The sequence below is a fragment of the Pristiophorus japonicus genome, chromosome 10 (genome assembly GCF_044704955.1).
Source record: "Pristiophorus japonicus isolate sPriJap1 chromosome 10, sPriJap1.hap1, whole genome shotgun sequence".
In the NCBI taxonomy this organism is placed as follows: Eukaryota; Metazoa; Chordata; class Chondrichthyes; family Pristiophoridae; genus Pristiophorus; species Pristiophorus japonicus.
The window spans coordinates 102,737,791-102,762,240 of record NC_091986.1 but is presented as its reverse complement, the minus strand read 5'-3'; the positions used below and the strand labels follow the sequence as shown (position 1 = coordinate 102,762,240).

General features: G+C 44.1%; 2 protein-coding genes across 5 annotated transcripts in view; one reads left to right on the top strand and one right to left on the bottom strand.

Annotated features, from left to right (window-relative positions):
- The window catches only part of mre11a (MRE11 homolog A, double strand break repair nuclease), a 97,575-nt gene that overhangs the window by 65,822 nt on the left and 7,303 nt on the right, over window positions 1–24,450 (bottom strand). The window contains exon 1 of one of the 4 annotated variants that reach the window (XM_070891973.1): window positions 931–1,063. The exons of 1 other annotated variant lie outside the window; for it this stretch is intronic. The gene's annotated coding sequence lies outside the window, so the exon portion shown is untranslated. Of the gene's footprint in view, window positions 1–788; window positions 889–930; window positions 1,064–24,450 lie in introns of those variants that run through there. 2 more of the 4 variants (XM_070891971.1, XM_070891974.1) reach the window with 2 other exon arrangements.
- On the top strand, window positions 884–24,315 carry ankrd49 (ankyrin repeat domain 49). Its single transcript, XM_070891975.1, has 3 exons — window positions 884–954; window positions 12,819–13,151; window positions 21,907–24,315. Exons 2-3 carry the CDS (start codon window positions 12,825–12,827, stop codon window positions 22,369–22,371), a joined length of 792 nt encoding a protein of 263 aa, XP_070748076.1. The 5' UTR covers window positions 884–954; window positions 12,819–12,824; the 3' UTR covers window positions 22,372–24,315.

Genomic DNA, 24,450 nt, shown 5'->3' with positions numbered 1-24,450 from the left:
CACCGCCCCCTCCCCTCTCTTACCCCCCCCCCTCCCCAAGGGCCCATTCACCGCCCCCTCCCCTCTCTCCCACCCCTCCCCCAGGGTCCATTCACCGCCCCCTCCCTTCTCTTCACCCCCCCTCCTCTCTCTCCCCCCCGTCCCCTCTCTTCCCCCCCCCCGTCCCCTCTCTTCCCCCGCTCTCTCTCCCCCCCTTCCCCTCTCTTCCCCCGCTCTCTCTCCCCCCCTCCTCTCTCCCCCTTCCCCTCTCTTCCCCCGCTCTCTCTCCCCCTCCTCTCTCACCCCCTCCCCCTCCTCTCTCACCCCCTCCCCCCTCTTCCCCCCTCCCCTCTCTTCCCCCGCTCTGCCCCTCCCTCCCCTCTCTGCCCCCCCTCCCCTCTCTTCCCCCGCTCTCTCTCCCCCCCCCCCCTTCCCCCGGGGCCCATTCACTGCCCCCTTCCCTCTCCCCCCGCCGGGGCCCATTCACCGCCCCCTCCCCTCTTCCCCCCCACCCCGGGACCAATTTAGCACCCCCTCCCCTCTCTCCCCCAGGGCCCATTCACTGCCCCCTTCCCTCTCCCCCCACCCCCTCCCCGGGGCCCATTCACCACCCCCTCCCCTCTCTCCCCCAGGGGCCATCCACCGCCCCGCCCCCTCTTCCCCCGGGGACCCATTCACCGCCCCCCCCTCCACCCTCCGGGGCTCATTCACCGCCCCCCTCCACCCTCCGGGGCCCATTCACCGCCCCCTCCCCTCTCTCCCTCCCTCCCTCACCCCACCGGGGCCCATTCACCACCCCTCTCCCTCACCGGGTCGATTTACCGCCGTTTCTCAATCTCACGATCACCAGAACTCGAGCTCATCTTCCGGCTTAACCCGGAAACACAACAGAGCCGAGGCCACCGGCGGAGACTGGGCGCGGGGAATGTGAGCAAAGAGCAGAGCACTTACATCTCCAGGAAGCGCTTGGAAAGGGTGGGAGAATCTTAGTTCACGGGTTTCCGCGTTATTTTTTATTCGTTATCGGGATGCGGGTGCCACTGGCAAGGCCACATTTAATGCCCATCCCTCGTTACCGTGAGATTTGATACAACTGAGTGGTTGACTAGACTACTGTAGTTAGGAGTCAACCACATTGGTGTGTGTGTGTGTGTGTGACTGGTTGTGGATTTGAATATGCAGTTGAAACCGGGTAAAGACTAAATATCCCGGCGCGGCTGCGCAGCAGTCTGCAGCCCACGCACCCGGATTACCGGTTTTTAAATGGAAAAACCGCGCCTGCGCGGAAATTTGAATGGGCCGCACAGCCTGTTTTTTTTTAAATTCGTAGCCAATCGTTCCAATTCTCCGTCAAATCACAAACGCCAGAGGTCACCCTGCACATGCCAAGGACCACTCTGCGCCAATGCCCCCAGCCAAAAGGCCTAGAGCCACCGCACCGCTCCCGGAAGCACCGCAACACCAGGCTCGCGCCACGGAGGTGGACGGGCCAGGCCCCCCACACACCTCCGTGGAGGCGGATGGGCCAAACCCCCCCACCCACCTCCTGTTTCCAAAAATGCAAGCATATACCTTCCTGACCAGGGAGGAACCACCCTGGGGTCATGGTGGCTGGTCAGAAACGGTACTACACTTGATCTTAGCCAACACAGCCTGTTAAAGGGGCTGCGGACGCGGACCCCCAAAATAATTAGAGGGAACATTGGTAAGGACGCCAGGTTTCCTTCCCTAAAGGACATTAGTGAACCAGTTGGGTTTTTGCAAGTCAAACTGCTTCCTGGTCACTTTTACTAATAACCAGTTTTTATTTCCAGATTTCAAAAACTGAATTCAAGTTCTCAAACTGCCATGGTGGGACTATTAGTCCAGAAACATAACCCCTGCACTACCGTATCCCTACCTTAGCCACCATGGTCTGTCTGGGAGCTACTAAAAGTGAGAATTGTGATCCAAAGTGAGACCTAGCATTAGACCTTTTTAAACAGATGGACCTGTACTCATCACCTTAGTGTTGGATACACCATTAAACAGGAAATGCATTTGTTCCTTCACTGTGAAGGATTGGTTGAATTTGCCTTTTTTATCTTGAGACCATTATCGATGTGTTTACACTGCCTCTTGAAGCATAGCTTCAACAACCTGACTCCAGAGAGGAGCATGATGAAACCCTCTGGAGGAGGCAGCCTCATACCATGGTATAACTCCAATGTAGTGCCAAACCTGCTTTAAAATGTACTCCAGAATCAGTTGGACTCCTGAGCACTTTCTACCCTTAGTGGAATTTATTTTAATTTTTTTTAGAGAATGTGGATTCTCCTGCCTGTGCTATTTAAAATTTAACGACCAGGAGAGGATCTCTGTGTAATCCCCTGGGAGGACAGGCACACCAACATCAGTGTCCTCATCCATACTAACATCCCCAGTATTGAAGCACTGACCACACTCGATCAGCTTTGCTGGGCAGGCCACATAGTTTGCATGCCAGACACAAGACTCCCTAAGCAAATTCTCTATGCGGAGCTCCTTCATGGCAAACGTGGGCAGCGGAAACGTTACACTCAAAGCCTCCCTGGTAAAGTGCGACATCACCACTGATACCTGGGAGACCCTGGCCAAAGACCACCCTAGGTGGAGAAAGTGCATCCGGGAGGGCGTTGAGCTCTTCGAGTCTCAACGCCGAGGGCATGAAGAGGTCAAGCGCAGGTAGCGGAAGGAGCATGCGGCAAACCAGTCCCACGCACCCCTTCCCTCAATGAAAATCTGTCCCACCTGTAAAAGAGTCTGTGGTTCTCATATTGGATTGTTCAGCCACCAAAGAACCCACTTTAGGAGTGGAAGCAAGTCTTCCTCGATTCCGAGGGACTGCCTATGATGATGATGATGACTCCTGTAACCAGCTATATGTAGAGGACTGTCCTGTACAAAGAATTTTAATCAAAGCCAGGTTGTATAAGTGAAGTAGTGCTTGGCTAGAACCGATACTGCAGCTAGCAGTCTCAAATCAGGATAAATGTATTTTGTATCTCAAGCTCTGATGCAGCTCAAAATTGAGGATGCTTGATTTATTTTTTGACTGCTCATAACACCTCAAGCTAATTTTTGGTCATTTGGTCCCAATTTGTGTATATACAGAGAGCAACCCACCTTTTAAACCTATAGCTATAGATAAGATTCAGGTTTCAAATTCATGTATTAGTCCAGTTATGTTGATTTTATACTTTGATGTTGATGCATTGTCCTCTTGGATGTAGATGCAATGTCAGAAGTGCAGTAAGGTGGTGGCATCGCAACAATCAACTTCACAAACCTAATAGAGACTGTATTATGCTTTCACTGACCTATCCTCACTCTAGATTTAAGCATTGTAAATCTAGCTGGGTTTAATGGTTTTGTCCTTCTATACTTGCAGCTGCAGTATCTTATACTTGTACAGCACTTTTTTATTGTTGTAAAATGTCTCAAGGTGCTTAACGGCAGAAAGAAGAAGTGGACCCCTAGTCTTTATGGAAGGGTCAGGAGAGGCAACCAAAAGGCTGATTGAAGACATGGGTTTTGAGATTTTTAAAGGTGTGAAGGAAGTACTGCAAAGTGAGTTCTACAGAATAGGGCTGAGGTAACTGAAGGTCCTGCCACTAAAGGTGGAGTGGCAGGTAGGGACAAGATGCAAAGGAGGGTAGAGTCTAAAGACTGATGGGGATGTATGCTTGAAGATGGTTGCAGAGGTTGGGGAGAGATTTATTGATAAGGATGAGGATTTTAAATTTGATCCTTTGAGGAACAGGAAACAGGTGGTGATGTCCTGGACAATTTTGGAGGAGGCAAGGAGGGCGTTGGAGTTTGTAGCACAGCTCTCGATTGAGCAAAATGCCAGTTGTGATGTGTCTTTTTTTTTGCAATGGCCAAAAACTGTGGCTTTGATCAATTGGAGAAAGTTCTGCAGTATCCATCGGAGGTGGGGAAAGTCAGTTTAACTAAATCTGACATAGGAGTCAGGTTTTGTTTAAAATAGCTGCAAGAGCTTCAAGCAACAAAAGTCTTTGAAAAGGATAGAATATAGGAGAGAGAAATTAGAAAATTAGCATTAAAAGAGACACCTGCATTTATATAGCGCCTTTCACGACCACCAGACATCCCAAGGCACTTTATAGCCAATGAGAAACTTTTGAAGTGTAGTCACTGTTGTAATGTAGGAAAAACGGCAGCTAATTTGTGCACAGCAAGCTCCCACAAACAGTAATGTTATAATGACCAGATAATTTGTTTTAGTCAATCAAGATGACTCACTAAAGTTAAATCACATGATGTGTTTATTATTTTAATATTAATTCAAAGAGAATTTGTATTGATGGAAGTAAATGAATACATTCGTAACTTCTGTATGTTAAGCCAATGGGGAAATAAAGCAGCTTAACGTTCAAATAACCTATAAATAATTTGCGGTCAGCAATGAAGCAAAGGCTCTCGCCGCTGGCCCCAAAGAAAGCTGCCCACAGAGAACTCACGATCTCTGCAGTGAGACATTTGCCTTTTTCGCCATTCAATTCATTTCAGCGTTCTGTAATGGGAATCCCGAGTTTGATGCTGCTATGATGTCAACAAGCTGTCTAAGCAGCCAATCACATTGCAGAATTCTCACAGACAGGAAACCAGGAAATGAGAAGTTGCATTTATCTGGACTTTTTCAAAATGTTACAGAGAACGAAACAAAGATTGGGATTCTCACATGGGGATAAGGTAGAACCTGAAATACAGGTTGAGCGTCCGAAATCCGGAGTTCCAAAATTCGGAATGTTCCGGAATCCGGACACCGAGCCGATCCATGGCGGGGTCATCTGGAAAATGTTCTGAAATCCGGACTCCCTGGCCCTCGGCGGCCCGACCTCAACAACCCAATCTCACCCCGGCCCTCGGCGGTCCGACATCCGCCCCGACCCTCGGTGGCCCAATCTCCGCCCCGGCCCTTGGCGGTACAACCTCCGCCCCGGCCCTCGGCAGCTCGATCTCGACCACTTACCTCAGCGACTCGACCCCCGACCCCACCTACCTCGGCCCAGGCAAAGACGTTTCGAAATCCAGAAATACCCGGAATCCAGAATGGCCTCGGTCCCAAGGTTTCCAGATTTCGAACGTCACACTATATCATGAACAAACTTTAAAAAAAATTTAGTTTTTAAAAATTGTGATTTTTATCATAATGGAGAAATTGACACTCCATTAATATAAAAATTAGTTTTCATGGCCACACCTAATCTAAGTAGGCTTAACATTTAATGGGATATTTTACAGCAATATTACGGTGGAAAAGCTCAAGTTTTCATCAGTTTCACTGATTACACTGATTGCTGGCTATGGGGGTGAGGGGGAGAGTGCTGTCCACAGCGCAGCTAGTGTCAGCGCAGTGAGTGACTGACCAGAACTTCAGGAGTTCTGCATTTACATGTACATGAACTACATCCTGAAGTTGCAGTCAGTTTCAGAGGGGTTATGACAGCGAAAGCTGTTTGTTCACCATCGTTACCCATTGCAAATTCTGAGCCAATGTCTTATCTCACTGAATCTCGCCTTCAGCGATTGAAGAAATACACATGCTAAAGACATAAGTAACTGGTTCATGTAACAATGGGATGGATTTGCTACATCCCTGGATTATGCTATTGTATAAGTAGATATAGGGCAGTGTGCATAACCTCTGTAAAAGTAAATCGCTCAGACCACTTGACAACGACTGGCACCACTGAATCTGAGAACGTATCTATGGCAGTCCTTAATTCATAACAAGCACCATTAAAGGATCTTGGAAGGGGAGATTAGAGATGTGATAGTTTGTGAGGACAGACAGGTCAAGGGTGAAATTTTTAGGATAAGGTGATGATCGTGGTTTTGAAAAATAATGGGACAGTGCCCGAACAAGGAGGGTCATTTACAATATCATCAAGCCCTAGGGCCAGTTGAGTGGTCAAGAGTTATGTGGGGATGAAATCCAATGGGCAGGAGGTGGTTCTCAAGGAAGAGGCGAATTAAGTGAGGGGAAGAGAAGCTGCAGAGTGGCATGGTTCAGAGTTAGGGTGGGAGAGAGCTGAGGGGGGCTGTTGGACAGAAGCTGAGGCAGTTGCGCAGATGATCTCTAAACTTTTGATTCAAAGAAATTCCTGATTATATTTCAGTCCTTGCTATTTCTGTTAGTTTGGTTCCTACCTCTGCTCCCTAAAAAATGAGGGCTGCTAACTTGATCATGCCCAGTACACAATTGACCTAATTATCCACCGGTAATTCTGTTCAAGCAATTCCGTGCCTCCCTCTTTTACAACCAAATCCTCTTCTCGACGACCAACCACCTCATCCAACTTTCGCTTTCCCTTCCCTTCCAATGTCTTGTAAGGAGCTTATGTATTTTTTCGATTCTTAGATTGTGATTATCCACATGGCTGCCTCATCTACTTCCTTATGCCGACCCCTCCTTCACATCTGCCCAAACCCACTGTAGTTTGTCCTTGTTACCCCCACAACCTTACCCTTCTGACTACTCAACTAGCTTTCCTTGCCTAAATGCTTATTCTCCTGGCCAGCCTCCCACCTTCAACCCTACATAAACTTGAGCTCATCCAAAATTCTGCCCGTGCCTTCAGCTGCCTGTGCCTTCACGTGCCCATGCCTTCAGCTGCCCAGGCTCTAAGCTCTGGAATTCCCTCCCTAAACCTCTCTGCCTCTCGACCTCTCTCCCCTCCTTTAAGATGCTCCTTAAAACCTACTTAGTTGACCAAGCTTTTGGTCACCTGTCTTAGTGTCTCCTCTTAGTATCAGCCATGGCTTCCTCCTCAGCCTCTGCTCCCATTATTCCCTCTGCAGAACCAGTCTTACAGGATTTCACTCCAATTAGACCTAACACATGGGGTAAATCTTTAACAACGGCTTCTCATCCTGTCCCTGCATAGACATCTCAAGGTTCATGGCCCCTTTTCTTCCTCATCTACATGCTGCTCCTCAGCTATTATCAATTGTGATGGGGTCTGTTTGCAGATTGCTTAGTGGTTACCGTCACAACAAAGGGTAGTTAGTCCGGCAGAGGGAGCGATCAACAACATCAACAAATTCACGCATGAGTGTTTTTTATAATATCAGATTTTATTACAGTGACAGATTTGGTCTTCCATTTATATTAAATGACATGAAAATAATACAACCCGGTTCCTAGGCTCCAACAACCCCCAAGAACATTCTCTGACCCAAGAGAACCACAAGTCCTGGAGCGACCAGCTCTCGCACTCCACACGGTTAAATAGCCTTGGACCGCGAGAACACTCTTCCTTAAAAGGGGACCTGGTTCAGTTCTTTTACTATAATACAACTGTGCTTATGTAGTATGCAGGTACGAATACGTAGTTTGCACATTTAGCTGAAGCTGCATTTTTAGGCTTTTAATCTTTTCAGCCTTTGCCATTGTGCGACAAGTTTTGTTTATAATATGGTAAGTGCGTATCCCATTCCCAAGACCTGGATGTTTTCATTCTGTGCCCTTGCATTTCCAAACTGTGTTGTTCATATATAGAGACAAGATTAAGATTTTCGTTTCTCGCTCATTTGCTCTATCACTAAAAATGCTAAAAGAAAAGAATTCTGGGATAGATTGACTTTTTAAATCATCTTAAAACATTCTAACATGGTTAGTTTTCAATGTATTTTATGAACAATCAGCTCCATCGGCACTCTCGAGTCTATAACTATCTCTATCTTGTCCGATTGTTTATCTGACAAGTTCTGGTTGAGCTAGAACCAAGCTATCTTATTCCGCTCCTGTCAAAAGTTCCATTCCCCTGTACAGCTGCTTGCTCCAGCAGAAATCATGTTGTCATTTTCAATTGTGACAAACTCCATATTCAACCCATCGCCAAGACGATTTACTTCCATTACTGCAATACCGCCTGTCTCTTTCCTCACTGTCACTGAAATCCCTGCCTATGCTTTTGGTATCTTCAGACTCAACTGTTCACAAAGTATAATTCCATCCTCCCCTTTTCTCTCCAGCTCTTTCACTAAACTCCCCTTGAGGAATTGGTACAGATTTTTCTTTGCTTCCCTACTCTTTTTTTGTACCATATCTCTGCAGTTCAGATAGGGTTTGCAGCATATTTTCCATACTTTTCAGATAATTCATTTTAATCCATTTTTGCTTTATCATTGTATGGTCTTTGCATTCACCTCACACAGTGTAGAACTACAGTAAAATTAACAATGATTCTTTACCAGATTTCCAAGGATTGAACACATTGGGCCATAATTTGCTGTAATTTTCTTTGGAACAGAGGAGGCTGAGGGGAGATGTAATTGAGGTGTATAAAATTATGAGAGGCCTAGATAGAGTGTATAGGAAGTACGTATTTACCTCAGCAGAGAATCAGTAACAAGGGGGCATAGATTTAAAGTAATTGGTAGAAGGATTAGAGGGGAGCTGAGGAGAATTTCTTTTCACCCAAAGAGTGGTGGGGGTCTGGAACTCACTGCCTGAAAGGCAGAAACCACCACATTTAAAAAGTACTTGGATATGCACTTGAAGTGTCGTAACCTACAAGACTACGGCCCAACAGCTGGAAAGTGGGATGAGGCTGGATAGCTCTTTCAGCCGGCTCAGACACAATGGGCTGAATGGCCTCGTTCTATGACGTAAATTTCTATGATTCTATGAAGTGAATCTACTGTTAGACTTTCTCTTGCACATTTGGATTTGACATTTTTTGCATGGCAAATTGCTGAAAATGCGAGCTGATAATGTCGCAGCGAGTGAAACAGGGCATCTGAGATCTGAGTGAACAGGGCAAGCACATGTGTATCTTCTTAACAGCGCAAGGACTGAGAAGGAAAATGTGAGTTAGAGTGGGTGAATTCAATGTCAGATCAGGTACAGAAAGAGAAATAAAGAGTGGGAAAGAAAGATTGGATTAAGAGAGAAAAGAGACTGAAAGGAAAAGTAAAAAATAATTTAAACTGTTTTAATTTTAAATTTAACATTTTATAAATCTCCAACAACAATTAAAACCAGGAGTGACACTCCACACTTGTAATAATCATTTTTTAGTGCCAGAAAGGTTGACTGGCAGTAATTAACACTCATTATGTCGTTAAAAGGGTACTTAGACTGAAATAGACAATATTAAACTTTCTGTGGCATGTATAGTTCATATCTTACAGCACAAATACAGCAACTTCACTCCATTCAATGCACTTGAATGGTGAGGCAGACCGCGAAATGCCACTTTCGTCTTTCAGATGAGACATTAAACCGAGGCCCCTTCTGCCCTCTCAGGTGGATGTAAAAGATCCCATGGCATTATTTTGAAGAAGAGCAGGGAAGTTATCAACATAACAAAAACAGATTATCTGGTCATTATCACATTGCTGTTTGTGGGAGCTTGCTGTGCACAAATTGGCTGCCGCGTTTCCCACATCACAACAGTGACTACAGTCCAAAAGTGCTTTATTGACTGTAAAGCGCTTTGTGACATTCGGTGGTCATGAAAGGTGCTATGTAATTGCAAGTCTTTCTTTTTTTAACAGCGGAGTGACACATCTTAGACAATAACTTTTGGATTTCCGCGTTTAACGACTCATCTACCCTCGCCTGAAGTTGTTGTAGCATTCGCATATAAATAATGGTGAACGCTATTAGCCTTATTATTATTTTGACAGCAAATTATGAGCCATTCTGTTTCTCCTTCTCGAGTCCTCCTTCCAATCTGTACTGTCCTTCTTATTTTTTATTGCTTTTGCCCTTTAATGGCGACTTACAATGCTCTCAAATTTTTTTTCTATAATGCTAAATATTTCTATGTTTCTCTGCGTCTGGTTCTCCTATGTTTGTGTTTTGTTCCCCTCTGTCAACTTTAATAGAACTAAGGAAACTGTTGCAATTTCTGTCTTGATGTACCACCTCTCCAAACCTATATCACTTAGTTAGAACATAGAAACATAGAAATTAGGTGCAGGAGCAGGCCATTCGGCCCTTCGAGCCTGCACCGCCATTCAATAAGATCATGGCTGATCATTCAACGTCAGTACCCCTTTCCTGCTTTTTCTCCATACCCCTTAATGCATTTGGCCGAAAGGGCCATATCTAACTCCCTTTTGAATATATCTAACGAACTGGGCTCAACAACTTACTGCGGTAGAGAATTCCATAGGTTAAACACTCTGAGTGAAGAAGTTTCTCCTCATCTCGGTTCTAAATGGCTTAACCCTTATTCTTAGACTATGAGCCCTGGTTCTGGAACTCCCCAGCAATGGGAACATTCTTCCTGTCCAATCCCATCAGAATTTTATCTGTTTCTATGAGATCCCCTCTCATTCTTCTAAACTTACAGAGTCTGACTCCACACTGGGAGAGACACACTGTACACAGGGACACTTGTTACAGAGTCTGACTCCACACTGGGAGAGGCACACTGTACACAGGGACACTTGTTACAGAGTCTGACTCCTCACTGGGAGAGACACCCTGGAACACTGAGCACAATAGCCAGTGTCCCAATGCAGCCCAGACTGAGACCCACCCTGGGCCCTTCCTGTCTATGCATTTCCCCAGTGCCCCATTGGGGAACATTCAGCCCCGGATATCCTGCAGAAGCAGCGCTATGGGGGCGGGGAAAAAGACTGTGCGATAGGAAAAAGACCATGGTTCATCGAGTTCGCCTTCTACTATCCTGGTAGCCATATGATACGATAATGGACTAATCACAGCAATCAATCACGATCACTGAGTCTACAAAAGACCCAGACATGAGGCAAGAGCTTCAGGAACCATCAATCCAAAGTCCCCTGTTCCTCATAAGCTCACTAGTCACCACACCTCATGTCTCAAATTACTCATATGCTGGATCCCAACATGTTATTTAGAGCACTGTGTTCAGTTCTGGGCCCTGCACCTCAGGAAGGATATAGTCGCCTTGGAGGGGGTGCAGTGCAGATTCACCAGAAAGGTACCGGGGCGTAAAGGGTTAAATTAGAACAGGTTGCGTAGACTAGGTTTGTATTCCTTTGTGGTTAATGTGGTAACTATTGTTGATAAGAACATAAGAATTAGGAGGAGTAGGCCATTCGGCCCCTCGAGTCTGCTCCGCCATTCAATGAGATCATGGCTGATCTACATGAACTCCACTTTCCTGCACTGTCCCCATATCCCTTGATTCCCTTAATATCCAAAAATCTATCGATCTCTGTCTTGAATATAAGCCTCCACAGCCTTATGGGGTAGAGAATTCCAAAGATTCACCACCCTCTGAGTGAAGAAGTTTCTCCTCATCTCTGTCCTAAATGGCCGACCCTTATTCTGAGACTGCGACCCCTGGTTCTAGACTCCTCAACCAGAGGAAACTCCCTGCATCTCATCATCATAGGCAGTGCTTCGAAATGAGGATGACTTGCTTCCACGCCAAAAAAGGATGAGTTCACAGGTATTTCAATGAAGGACCCAATATTCCAGGTCCCGAACTAAATCCTGAAGGGTGGAAGATGCATGTGCGTGGATTTTTTTAACGTGTGGTGACTGTTGCACACCAGCCACCACACGGGCTTGACAGAGCTAGGTCTTGGTCGAGTGGCAAGGGTTACCCAAGGATTGACTGGAGACCTGCTCTGCTGCACGGACCTAGTGCACACACATATCGCAGTATGGGATGGCCCGCGCTGCCCCTGGGCCCTCATCTCCCCCGGGCCCCGAACTCTCATTTCCCCCGGGCCCCGAACTCTCGTCTCCCCCGGGCCCCGAACTCTCGTTTCCCCCGGGCCCCGAACTCTCGTTTCCCCCGGGCCCCGAACTCTCGCCTCCCCCGGGCCCCGAACTCTCGCCTCCCCCGGGCCCCGAACTCTCGCCTCCCCCGGGCCCCGAACTCTCGCCTCCCCCGGGCCCCGAACTCTCGCCTCCCCCGGGCCCCGAACTCTCGCCTCCCCCGGGCCCCGAACTCTCGCCTCCCCCGGGCCCCGAACTCTCGCCTCCCCCGGGCCCCGAACTCTCGCCTCCCCCGAGCCCCGAACTCTCGCCTCCCCCGGGCCCCGAACCCTCGTCTCCCCCGGGCCCCGAACTCTCGCCTCTCCCGGGCTCCGAACTCTCGCCTCCCCCGGGCCCCGAACTCTCGCCTCCCCCGGGCCCCGAACTCTCGCCTCCCCCGGGCCCCGAACTCTCGCCTCCCCCGGGCCTCGAACTCTCGTCTCCCCGGGCCCCGAACTCTCGCCTCCCCCGGGCCCCGAACTCTCGTCTCCCCGGGCCCCAAACTCTCGCCTCCCCCGGGCCCCGAACTCTCGCCTCCCCCGGGCCCCGAACTCTCGCCTCCCCCGGGCCCGAGGGAAAGGGAAGGAAATATTGAGGTCAATGACGGGTCTTACTGCTCTAAAGGCACATGGCAAGGTAGAAAAGCTCATTTAGTCCATTCAGCTTGCCACACTTTTCATTTTTCATTCAGGACCTACATTGAGCATTTTTGCTTGCCTGTTACTGTGTGATATGCTAATATAGACATCCTTCTATCTGTCTGGGCTGCATCGGAGTGTTGTAACTACTTTTTTCCCATTCTCTCCAATAGAGTAGGATCGACACCAAAGATAGAGGACCATTTAGTATTATATGTTGTATTGTATTCACCAACAACAACAACTTATATTTATATAGTGCCTTTAAAAGTAAAGAAATGCGGCCAGACACTTCACAAATAGGTGTAAGGAAACGGATTCTACAACAGTACTAATTTTGGATTTTGGTACACGATAGATCTTGTTCAGTCACATTGTTGAATATGAATTAATATTTTCAAGCTAAATCTCCATTGTTTAATTAGGATAATGATGCTATATTTCAGAGGAAGATGAACGGGCAAGAGAAAAATAATGCCAAAGTGGAAAAGAAAGGGTCATTTGTTGCAAGGCCTTCAGAAGAAAATCAAACATCAGGAGAAAATGAGAATCCGGAATGCAACACTGAAGAGACGACAGACTGCCCAGACTACTTCAATCAACTGGACTTGTTAGAGACACATGGGCATTTGATACCTATGGGAACACATAGCATGTGGCCAGGAGAGTCCGATGAGGAAGAGGAGGAGGCTGAAAGTGATGCTTATTTTAAAAAGAAAGAGATAGAGTTTGAAAATGACCCAGCAAGTCTATTACTCTGGGCATCTGAGAAAAACCAGGTAGGTCCTAGACAGGATTGTCCATGACTATGTTTTCAAAATATTTAAAGAGCCATCAGGTCCACCATACACATTAATAACTAGACATCACTGCATATATTTACAGAAGTTTTTGAAACCAATTCCCTGGACAAAGCAGAAGAGCGATCTGTAGCCAGATCTTTGCATATCTTTCACTTCTCCCCCTCCCAACACTGGACTGATTGGAATAAGGGGAATAAGGGGCTGAATTTTCGTCACCATTCTGCACCGTTTTTTTTGAGCAGACTAAAATCTGCAAGTTTCGCCAACGTTTCTGTGCCATTCTAAAGTAGGTACGTCCAATTTTTTTAGTTCACAATTTTTTGACGTCAATGGGGGCGGAACCTGCCAGGTGTGCCATTTCTAGCCATTTAAGCGAGTTTGGCCAAGCGAGTTTTCTAAAACGCCGCACGGCACTCTTCTGAAAAACCTTCCCTACACTTAAGAACAGAAAATCGGCAGAGAGAAGATACCATTGTTTCAGCAGAGCTGAAGACATGGGGATGGGCGGCGGGTGCTGGGTCCCTTCGGCCCGGGATAGCAGCGGGCCGCTGTGGAGTCTTTTCGGCCCGGGATAGGTGTGGGGCCGGTGCAGGGCCTTTCGGCCCGGGATGGCAGCGGGCCGATGCAGGGTCCTTTCGGCTCAGGATAAGTGCAGGCATTGCAGCAGCAATGTCACTGTAGAGGTGAAAAAAAATCTATAAATATTAAAAAGGAATAAAGGAATTTCATATTGTTTCATATATTAAGATTTCAGTCTGTTATCCCAAGTCTCACTTAGTGATTTATTTTACAAAGGAGAAATGCTTTATTTGTGCCTCAGCCCTTCAAAGCGTCTCTCATTATCCTGGCAACCTCAGTTTTTCGGCGCAGACCTTAAACTCCACCCACAGAGCTTAAGGACATCTCCGCTGCTCCAAGATGAAAGGTTATGCCGGCGAAACTTGGAACTTTTTTTTGGCGCAGTTGAGCCACCAAAAGAATCGGACGTACCTCTACAACTGTGCCAAAAAAAAGTTCATGTGGAATTTTGGGCCCAAGAATACTTCTCTGTAGGGATCACAAATGCAAATGCCTATCACATTGGTGCATCAGTACACTTGGAAATGAAAACCCCAAAATGTGTTTTTTCTCATTTAACAAATTGTTTCAGTACTAGAATTATTTTTGTGCTATTTAAAAAGGACATTATGACATTTTAATTCAAAAATTATATTTTTAAACAGTTTTAACATCGTTAAAAGAGTACTTAAGCTTGTAATTACTAGCCCTAAATAACAGCGGCGGGTTTAGTTTGTATCTACTGTGCAAATACAGCAACTTTGACATTCAATGTGTTTCAATGGTGAGGAAGTCAGCAAAATGCCAATTTCGTGAAGCTAACAGCAGAGCGGTGCAGCGCAGACAGTGACGTTTGGATATTAGCATTTAACCATGCATCTGCCACTCGCCTGAAGTTGCTATACCATATAAGCATAAATAATAGTGAAGGCCATTAGCCTCTTTGTTATTTTGCAAAAAAATCTGTGCCATGATCTCAACTGGGACAGCTATAGAATGCTATGATTGGCCAAGAAAGCGAGACAACATAAATAGAAATACTTCCATTTATATAGTGCCTTTCATGGCCATTGGACGTCTCAAAGTGCTTTACAGCCAATTAAGTACTTTTGAAGTGTAGTCACTGTTGTAATGTGTGAAATTAGGGTTCTCAGTTCTTATCATTATTCAGTAAGCCTTGCTAGGATGATGTATGTGTGGATATTAAGGATCAGGCTTAGCCATGGTGTCCACAGAGAATAGCCTGCCGATATTCATTGTGGGAGAATTTCTACAGAATTCTCCCAATATCCCACTGTAACTTTTGTGGAAGATCAGCAGCAACCGTGGTAAACCCCCCCATTGAAACTTCACATGAATATCTAGGCTCAAAAGGTATAGAAGGATATCCCAGCATTTCACTGCCTTCAGGAGAGGAGAAGAGAGAAAAGAAAGGAAAATGCAGTTTTAATTGGAGAAAATTGATGAATGTTCGGAAACAATAGTTTACCTGTACCACATGTTTTAAACTGATGTACGTTTACCATTTACTATACCACTGCATACAGTTCTGGTCGCCATATTATAAAAAAAGATATAGAGGCACTGGAGAGGGTGCAGAGAAGATTTACAAGGATGATTTCAGAAATGTGAGGGTATACATATCAGGAAAGGATGAAAGGACGAAAATGGCATTTTGCTGACTTCCTCACCATTAACACACATTTTCTTTGAAAAAAGAGGGCTATAGGGTGACCTAATAGAGGTCTTTAAAATTATGAAAGGTTTTGATAGAGTGGATACAGAGAGAATGTTTCCACGTGGGGAAGAGCATAACTAGAGACCATTAATATAAGATAGTCATCAAGAAATCCAATAGGGAATTCAGAAGAAAATTATTTACCTAAAGAGTGGTGAAAATATGGAACTCGCTACCACAGGAAGTGGTTGAAGCAAATAGTATAAGTGATAGGAGCAGGAGTAGGCAATACAGCCCCTCGATCCTGCTCTGCTATTTAATAAGGTGCTATTTAATAAGATCATGGCTGATCCGATCATGGACTCAGATCCACCTCACTGCCTGCTCCCCATAACCCTTTATTCCCTTATCGTTTAAGAAACTGTCTATTAAATTTATTCAAGGTCCCAGCTTCCACAGCTCTTTGAGGCAGTGAGTTCCACAGATCCACAACCCTCTGAGAGAAGAAATTTCTCCTCATCTCAGTTTTAAATGGGCGGCCCCTTATTCTAAGATCATGCCCTCTAGTTCTAATCTCCCCTATCAGTGGAAACATCCTCTCTGCATCCACCTTGTCCAGCCCTCTCATAATCTTATACGTTTCGATAAGATCACCTCTCATTCTTCTGAATTCCAATGAGTAGAGGCCCAACCTACTCAACCTTTCCTCATAAGTCAACCCCCTCATCTCCAGAATCAACCTTGTGAACCTTCTCTGGACTGCCTCCAAAGCAAGTATATCCTTCAGTAAATATGGAAAACAAAATTGCACACAGTATTCCAGGTGTGGCCTGACCAATACCCTGTACAACTGTAGCAAAGCTTACCTGCATTTATACTCCATCCCCTTTGCGATAAAGGCCAAGATTCCATTGGCCTTCCTGATCACTTGCTGTACCTGCATACTAATCTTTTGTGTTTCTTGCGCAAGTACCCCCAGATCCCACTGTACTGCAGCACTTTGCAATCTCTCTCCATTTAAATAATAACCTGCTCTTTGATTTTTTTTCTGCCAAAGTGCATGACCTCACACTTTCCAACATTATACTCCATCTGCCAAATTTTTGCCCACTCACTTAGCCTGGCTATGTCCTTTTGCAGATTTTTTGTGTTCTCCTCGCACATTGCTTTTCCTCCCATCTTTGTATCGTCAGCAAACTTGGACTCGGTCCCTTCTTCCAAGTCGTTAATATAGATTGTAAATAGTTGGGGTCCCAGCACTGATCCCTGCGGCACCCCACTAGTTACTGATTGCCAACCCGAGAATGAATTATTTATCCCGACTCTCTGTTTTCTGTTAGTTAGCCAATCCTCTATCCATGCTAATATATTATCCTCAACCCCATGAACTTTTATCTTGTGCAGTAACCTTTTATTTGGCACCTTGTTAAATGCCTTCTGGAAGTCCAAATACATCACATCCATTGGTTCCCCTTTAATCACCCTGTTCGTTACATCCTCAAAGAATTCCAGCAAATTTGTCAAACATGACTTCCCCTTCATAAATCCATGCTGACTCTGCCTGACCGAATTTTGCTTTTCCAAATGTCCTGCTACTGCTTCTTTAATAATGGACTCCAACATTTTCCCAAGCACAGATGTTAGGCTCATTGGTCCATAGTTTCCTACTTTTTGTCTGCCTCCTTTTTTAAATAGGGGCGTTACATTTGCAGTTTCCAATCTGCTGGGACTGCCCCAGATTCCAGGGAATTTTGGTAAATTGCAACCAATGCATCCACAATCCCTGCCGCTACTTCTCTTAAGACCCTAGAATGCAAGACATCAGGTCCATGGGATTTATCTGCCTTTAGTCCCATTATCTTACTGAGCAACACCTCCTTAGTGATTGTGATTGTGTTAAGTTCCTCCCCCCCTATAGCCCCTTGCCTATCCACTGTTGGAATATTGTTAGTGTCATCTATCGTAAAGACTGATACAAAATATTTGTTCAGAGTTTCTACCATCTCCATGTTCCCCATTACTAATTCCCCGGTCTCGTCCTCTAAGGGACCAACATTTACTCTAGCCACTCTTTTCCTTTTTATATACCTATAAAAACTCATGCTATCTGTTTTTATATTTCGTGCTAGTTTACTTTCATAGTCTATCTTCCCTTTCTTAAATCATTTTTTTAATCGTTCTTTGCTGGCTTTTAAACGCCTTCCAATCTTCAGTCCTTCCTCTAGTTTTGGCCACATTGTATGCCCTTGTTTTTAATTGGATACCATCCTTTATTTCTTTAGTTAGCCACAGATGGCTCTCTTTTCTCTCACACCCTTTCCTCCTCACTGGGATATATTTTTCTTGAGAGTTGTGAAATATCTCCGTAAATGTGCGCTACTGTTCATCAACCATCCTACACTTTAATCTATTTCCCCAATCCACTTTAGCCAACTCTGCCCTCATACCTTCAAAGTCTCCTTTATTTAAGCTTAGTACGCTGGTTAGAGATCCAACTTTCTCGCCCTCCATCAATCATGCTATGATCACTCATTCCAAGAGGATCCTCTACTAGGAGATTGTTTATTAATCCTGTCTCATTACACAGGACCAGATCCAAGATAGCCTGCCCCCTGGTTGGTTCCGTTACATACTGCTCAAGGAACCCGTCCCTTACACACTCGATGCATAGTATAGATGCATTTAAGGGGAGGCTAGACACGCATATGAGGGAGAAGGGACTAGAGGGTTATGAGGATAGATTTAGTTGAGGAAAGCCGGGAGGAGGCTCAAGAGGAGCATAAACGGCGATATGGATTGGTTGGGCCAAATGGCCTGTTTCTGTGCAGTATATTCTATGTAATCCTTTTGCACAAAATTTCTGTATCACACTCTGAAGAGCTTAATATTCCCATGATCATTACCTAAATACATAAAAATAAATTCCTCTATTTAAATATGTACATTTTAAATGGATAGTTTATGGAATTGAATCAATTTTTTTTATTTCTGTGCTGCTCACAGTGGAATCTTATTCACAATGTCTTCGTGCTATACATAACGACAGAGCCAGCATCAGTTATTTTGTTCAACAGAGTGTTTGTTTAGATTTTGAAGAGCAGAATAAAAATCAGTATAAGTTGTCTCGAGGTCTTTACAAGGGTGCTTGGTACAGCACATTACCCTATTGGGAGAAGTGAAACCAGCTACTGCTGGTAGAAATGCTTTTCAGTCATTCAGTTCACCAGCTTCTTTCCCATCTGAAGGGAGAAGGTAAATGTTTAAGCACTCCAAAAGAAGAGAAATAGCAGGTGAGGAGGTGATTTGAATAAAGAATGCAAATCAGCACTTGGGGCTGGATTTTACCAACGTAGGTAGGTCCGTGCTAGGTGACATCGGTGGCAGGCCCCGGCCTCGCTGCTGGCTCCATCCCACTGTGTAGAATGATTTTCCCTTGGTTGGGCTTGTTAAGCCCGCCCAGTGCATTTCCCAGCCAGTTACAGGAAGTGGATCTGATGATGTCATTTGATGACGTGTCATCAGCCGGTTTCCTTAAAGGATCCACGTGCAAATTTATTTTGACGTGTGCTGTCAATGTTCTACAGCTTTGAAGTGCTGCAAACACTGACAAGCAGTGCACAGAGGTGCATGGCTGTACTCTCCCATGACTCCCTCCATATGCTTATGGAGGGAGTCACAGCATACAGGGAGGTTCTCTTCCCTTCCAATGGATGGAAGAGATCTCCCCAGGAGACCAATGCAGCCTGGTTGCACAGAGAACACAAGGAGGGATGTTATCAGGGGGACCAGGCTGCAATGGCACAGATCTTTCAATGATCTCAGTAGATCACGAAATGTTACTGCAAATCCACACGCAACCTCATCCTGCTGTGCCACTCATCACATCCTCATCATTCTACCTTCCCTGCCCTACTCCTGCACATCCTCACACCAACTTACCTTGCCTCTCCAGCCATCCCTCTCTATCTACATTTATCACTTCCCCATCTCACTAGCCACTCCTCACACTCACCTTCATCCTAGTGCAATTATACCAACTAACAACACACAAGGGTAGGTACTTGTGTGTTTTAGCTAGTGTTAATGTGAAGTTTCTGTTAATGTGCAGTCAAACATTTAAATCTTTATTTTCAACACCTTCTGTTCTTGGACAGATTTGTGTGCACCTTTGGAAGGGGCTTAGTGAGTTGCAGTGAATGGTGAAACATAACGGTAATTCTGCAATTCTGATGAGTGTGAAAGGAATGGCTTGGGCATTGTAGGGATGCTTTAAGGTGTTGGTGTGGGGTGGTGCCAACCTGGCACATCATGTGGCAGACAGGGTGTACAGCGTCAAGTGAAGTAAATCAGGCCGTGGTGAGGCCATCCTTGGCCTCCCGGGCAGCAATGTGGTCGAGTGATGCCCTCTGTCCTGTGCTGCATCAGTTGATTGCGGAGAAGGGTGGTGTTGTTGTTGGTGCTGCTGATGTGCCTGGTGCTGCTGGTATTAGGTCGGATCGTGGTGCGATTCTGAAGACCAAGGTGAGACAGTACAAAGGACACCAATGCTGATGGAATAGATGGCAGGTGAAGTAGAGATGACAAAAGCAATCTGTCAATGGTGAGAGGGGTAATGAGGTCAGACTGGATGGAAACTTGTGTAAAGCCTTGCAGCATTATGAATCTAGTGTAAATGCAGTCTAGAGAAGCTAGTGTCCAAGGGAAGATATGTGAATCCCAATAGCAAGTGACCTTTTGCCTCAGCTTCACTGACGAGCTCTCGGCACAACAGGAAATCAGGGCGACCTGTCAAAATCAAAAAGCTAGGAAAAAAGCATTGTTAAGTGGCTGTAAACAAGCCACTAATGATTTCACTTGCCCCCCCTACCACTGCGTGTCGGGTCTGCTCAGTGCTGGCGGCAGGTTGACAGTGGGGTCCTGACCCACTGGCAAAAAAAACATACTTTCCCATCCAATCTACCACTGATCCTGCCCGCTGACCCCCTGGAAAATTACCCCCATGGTGATTTACCACAAAAAAAAACCTACCTTGGACACATGTTAAGCACAGAAGGTTACCTGTAACATTGTGTATGTACACGTGCTAGCTCTTCAACTGAAATTATCTACTTTTGTCCCGGTTCCCTGCCCTTTCCCCCATATCCTTTTATTTTCTTCCTTTAAAATACTTTTCCAATTCCTTTTTTTTGTAATCTCTGCCTCAACAGCCACTTGTGGTAAAGGATTCCCTGTTCCAATAACTTCCTTTTTTGTAAAAAAAAATGTTTAGTTTCTCCTCTCTTCCAATGATAATCCTCAGTCTATACCCCCTTGTTACCATTTTGGCACCCAATGGAAACAGTATTTCACTATTGACTCTCTCAAAACTTTCTATAATTTTGAAAACCTCTTTGTCCATAAAACAACAATGACTGCACTTCAAATACACTTCATTGGTTGTGAAACACTTTAGGACTTACTGAGGATGTATGTAGATCCAAATTATTTTTTTCTTTCTTAGATTCACATCCTTAACCTGCTTTCTTCCAGTTTAAAAGAAAAAGTCCAATTTTCCAACCTTTCTTTATAACTATAATCTCTCATTCTTGTTATTATTCTAGTGAAATTTCACTACCTTTTTCATGAATCTGTTGGTCTTTCTACAATGTTATGCCCAAATGGCGTGTAATATTCCAACTGTGGCCGAACCAATGCCTTGTACAAATTGTATCACTTGTTTTTATATTCAGTGCCCCTTTGAATAAAACATAGAATCCTGTTTGCATTTTCATGGCTTTTTCTAACTGCACGTCCACTACTTAGATTATAAATCTGCACCTCTAGATCTATCTGTTCTTCCACTCTTAAGGATTTTACCATTTGCTTCTTTATCCTAATATGCACTGCTTCATATTTCTCTAGATTGAACTGCCTCTTCCTCAAATCTGCCCACTCCACTAACTACATCCTCCTGTAATCTGCATTATTCCTTACAGTTTACCATGCCCTGTAACTTGTTATCTCCAACAAACTTCAAAATTGTTCCTCTTGGTGTTATGTCAATATCATTTATACAAATAGAACACCAGGCCTCTGCAAATCCCTGAGGCAAGCCATTATTGATATTCTGCCAATCTGAAATCCGAAAAGTAGCAATGTCGGCCTAACTCACTCAATAATTTATTTTTCTGCTGTACCTTGTTGCAGTCACAGTTTCGTATTTGAGTGCGCCATGGGGTAAAAAATTAGCAATAAAGTGTTTATATTCAGGAAGCCAGTTTAAAAGGCTGTTGTCAATAGCTGTGAATGTTCCTGCATTCCATGATGTGCAAGATGGCCTCGTTAATCAAAGAATGTGCTGCTTTCATTAATAAGCAACAAGTAAGCCCTCACTAATATACACCCACTGTCATACATTATGAATATCCATCTAAACACCAAAACTTATAGTTGTTTATTAATGTGTGCAATAACAAATGTTAAAATCTTTTTGTTTTCTGGTTATTTTCATTGTAGGTTTCAATAGTAAGCAGACTTCTCTCCGAAAATCCAAGTCTAGTTAACGTTAAAGATGATGACCACTACACACCACTTCATAGGGCTGCCTACAGTGGTCATATAGAGGTTGTTCACAAGCTGATAACTCATGGAGCAGATGTGCATGCTCGTACTGTGGACGGCTGGACGCCTTTGCACAGTGCTTGTAAATGGAACAATGCAGTGATAGCTTCATTTCTTCTACAGCATGAAGCAGACATCAATGCCCAGACCAATGGTTTGCAGACTGCATTGCATCTAGCTTCAGGAAGTAAAGGCACCAAGGAAACCATTGAATTGTTGTTGATGAATCGCTACATCAATTCAGATCTAAAAAATAACTTGGGTGAGACAGCATATGATATTGCTTGGAGAACAAACGTTTACTACTACCTCTTTGAAATTACAGAATACTGCACAAATTCTGCACCTGAGACACAATGATCCAATTTAATGTACACCCATTATACAGTCAAATGAGCATTCACCTAAATACCAAAACTTAAAAGTGTTCATTAATGGGGGGAAAACATACTTGGTTTAGAAATTAGGGATATAGGGTTAAATGAGCAGTATGTCTGTTTCTGTTTGTTAGTACTAAAACAGCCAGTTTTGTGATTTCCACAACAATTAGTTATGTTAATCTATTTTTAGAGAGTCCATGCCGTTTTTGGTGAAATATTACAAATATTGGTTTTATTTCCATCAGTGTTGCCATTTTTTGTTGTGATGGGTTGAGGAAAATACAGCCAAATGTTTTCTAATATTTACAATCTTACTCCATTTCCTAGGGATAGAGGAAAGGGAGAGATTGTAAGGGTTGCTGGTGTGGGAACAGGACAATGTTCACGCTGGTGCTCTTTAAAAATTGTGGTTTACAAATATCACCTATCACAACCTTCGGGCTTCTCAAAGCACTTTACAACCAATGTAATACTTCTGAAGTGTAGTCACTGTTGTAAGGTAGGGAAATAAATTGAATGTTAACAACTATCTGCCATAATTTGGATAATCCTAAATCTCGGTCATCTCTGATCAGGCGCCTTTAAAAATGTGATGCTTTTTTTGGTGCATTTAATCAGATTTGTTATTAAAAGTATTTTCTTAAGCTGAAAATCAAAATTGTCATTGAGTATCAGAAGGTCAATAGCAAAGTTTTATTAATAAAACTGATAACTTGCCACTCCCCCCTCCCCTCCTGTAATTGATGTGTTCAAAAATGCAGCTGATGACTCAAGTGCCTTCAAAAAATAAAACAAAATAACCTCCTGGACCTTGATTTGAAGATTTATTTTTCCTAAATTGTTTATAACAGCAGACCCACACAGCTATTGTAACATCACTTTCCAGCCAGCATATGCACATTATGTGGAAATATCTTCCCTAACTTCAGTTCTTCTTCAGCCTTCTGAAATGCAACCCAGATCTCCTCCAAACTATCAAAACATGACAGCATTCAGAGCACATCTATGTGCAGATAATCTATGAGTTTCAACTTAATTTGAATCCTATTTTCTCCGCTTTATGCTACCTAACCACTTTAAGTACCTGCAGATACAACAAAAAAGTGATCAGCTAAAACAGCATATTACCCTTATGTTACTTATTTAGATTTTTTATTAGCATAAATAGTGCTCAACTAGAGAGTTGCGTACAGGATCAAATATAATGGGTACAAAATCATGAGTTTTCTGCACTGATAAATTCCTAACATATTGCCTATTATATTTCATCGGTATTGAAACACTTCATATATGTTCTGCTGCAGTAGTTTGTACATGGAGCTTGCATTAGGTCTTCCATTTTGTTCAGACAACAGCCCACAGCTACTGACACTTAATTCATATAGTCAGCAGCAGAACACCTGTAGCTCAGTGGGGAACCTGACCCTTGTCCATGATAAAATCTTTCTTGCTTCATGATCAAATACAGTACCAGAATGTTGTGCTCATTGTACATCATTCTATGTGTTACTCTTCAGTCAAACACTGTTTAAAAATTTACAAATTGCCCATACGCTCTATTCCACTCTGAATATATGTTTGAAGCATTTTCTGCAACTTTAGTCTGAGCTTGTCACTCTTCACAATAGTCTGTTGATATGATGGATATAATTACGTTTCAGGAGCCACAGGCCATTCAGTTTGCATGCTGCTAGACCACGATAAACTAGAACTTGTTTAGTATATGGAATCAGCTTCAATTTTAGACTAAGTGCTGTGAATGCATTATTAATGGTGATTTGCATATCTAAGTGTTGCTTGGAGAAATAATTCAGAAGTATTAAACTACTGGTGATGTTGTCATGCACATTGAAATATATATGAACTACCCTGTACTGTACTCTTCTCATATCCTACATAATAAAAGTATTTGGCCGTCAAAACAGACGATTTTCCTAATCATTTTACAAGCAGAAAAAGGTTCTGCACTGTATATCATGATTACAATTGCGGTTAAAGCTGCATAATGTATTATGAATTCAGCTATATATTGGGAGAGAGGAAAGTGGAACATGTCAAG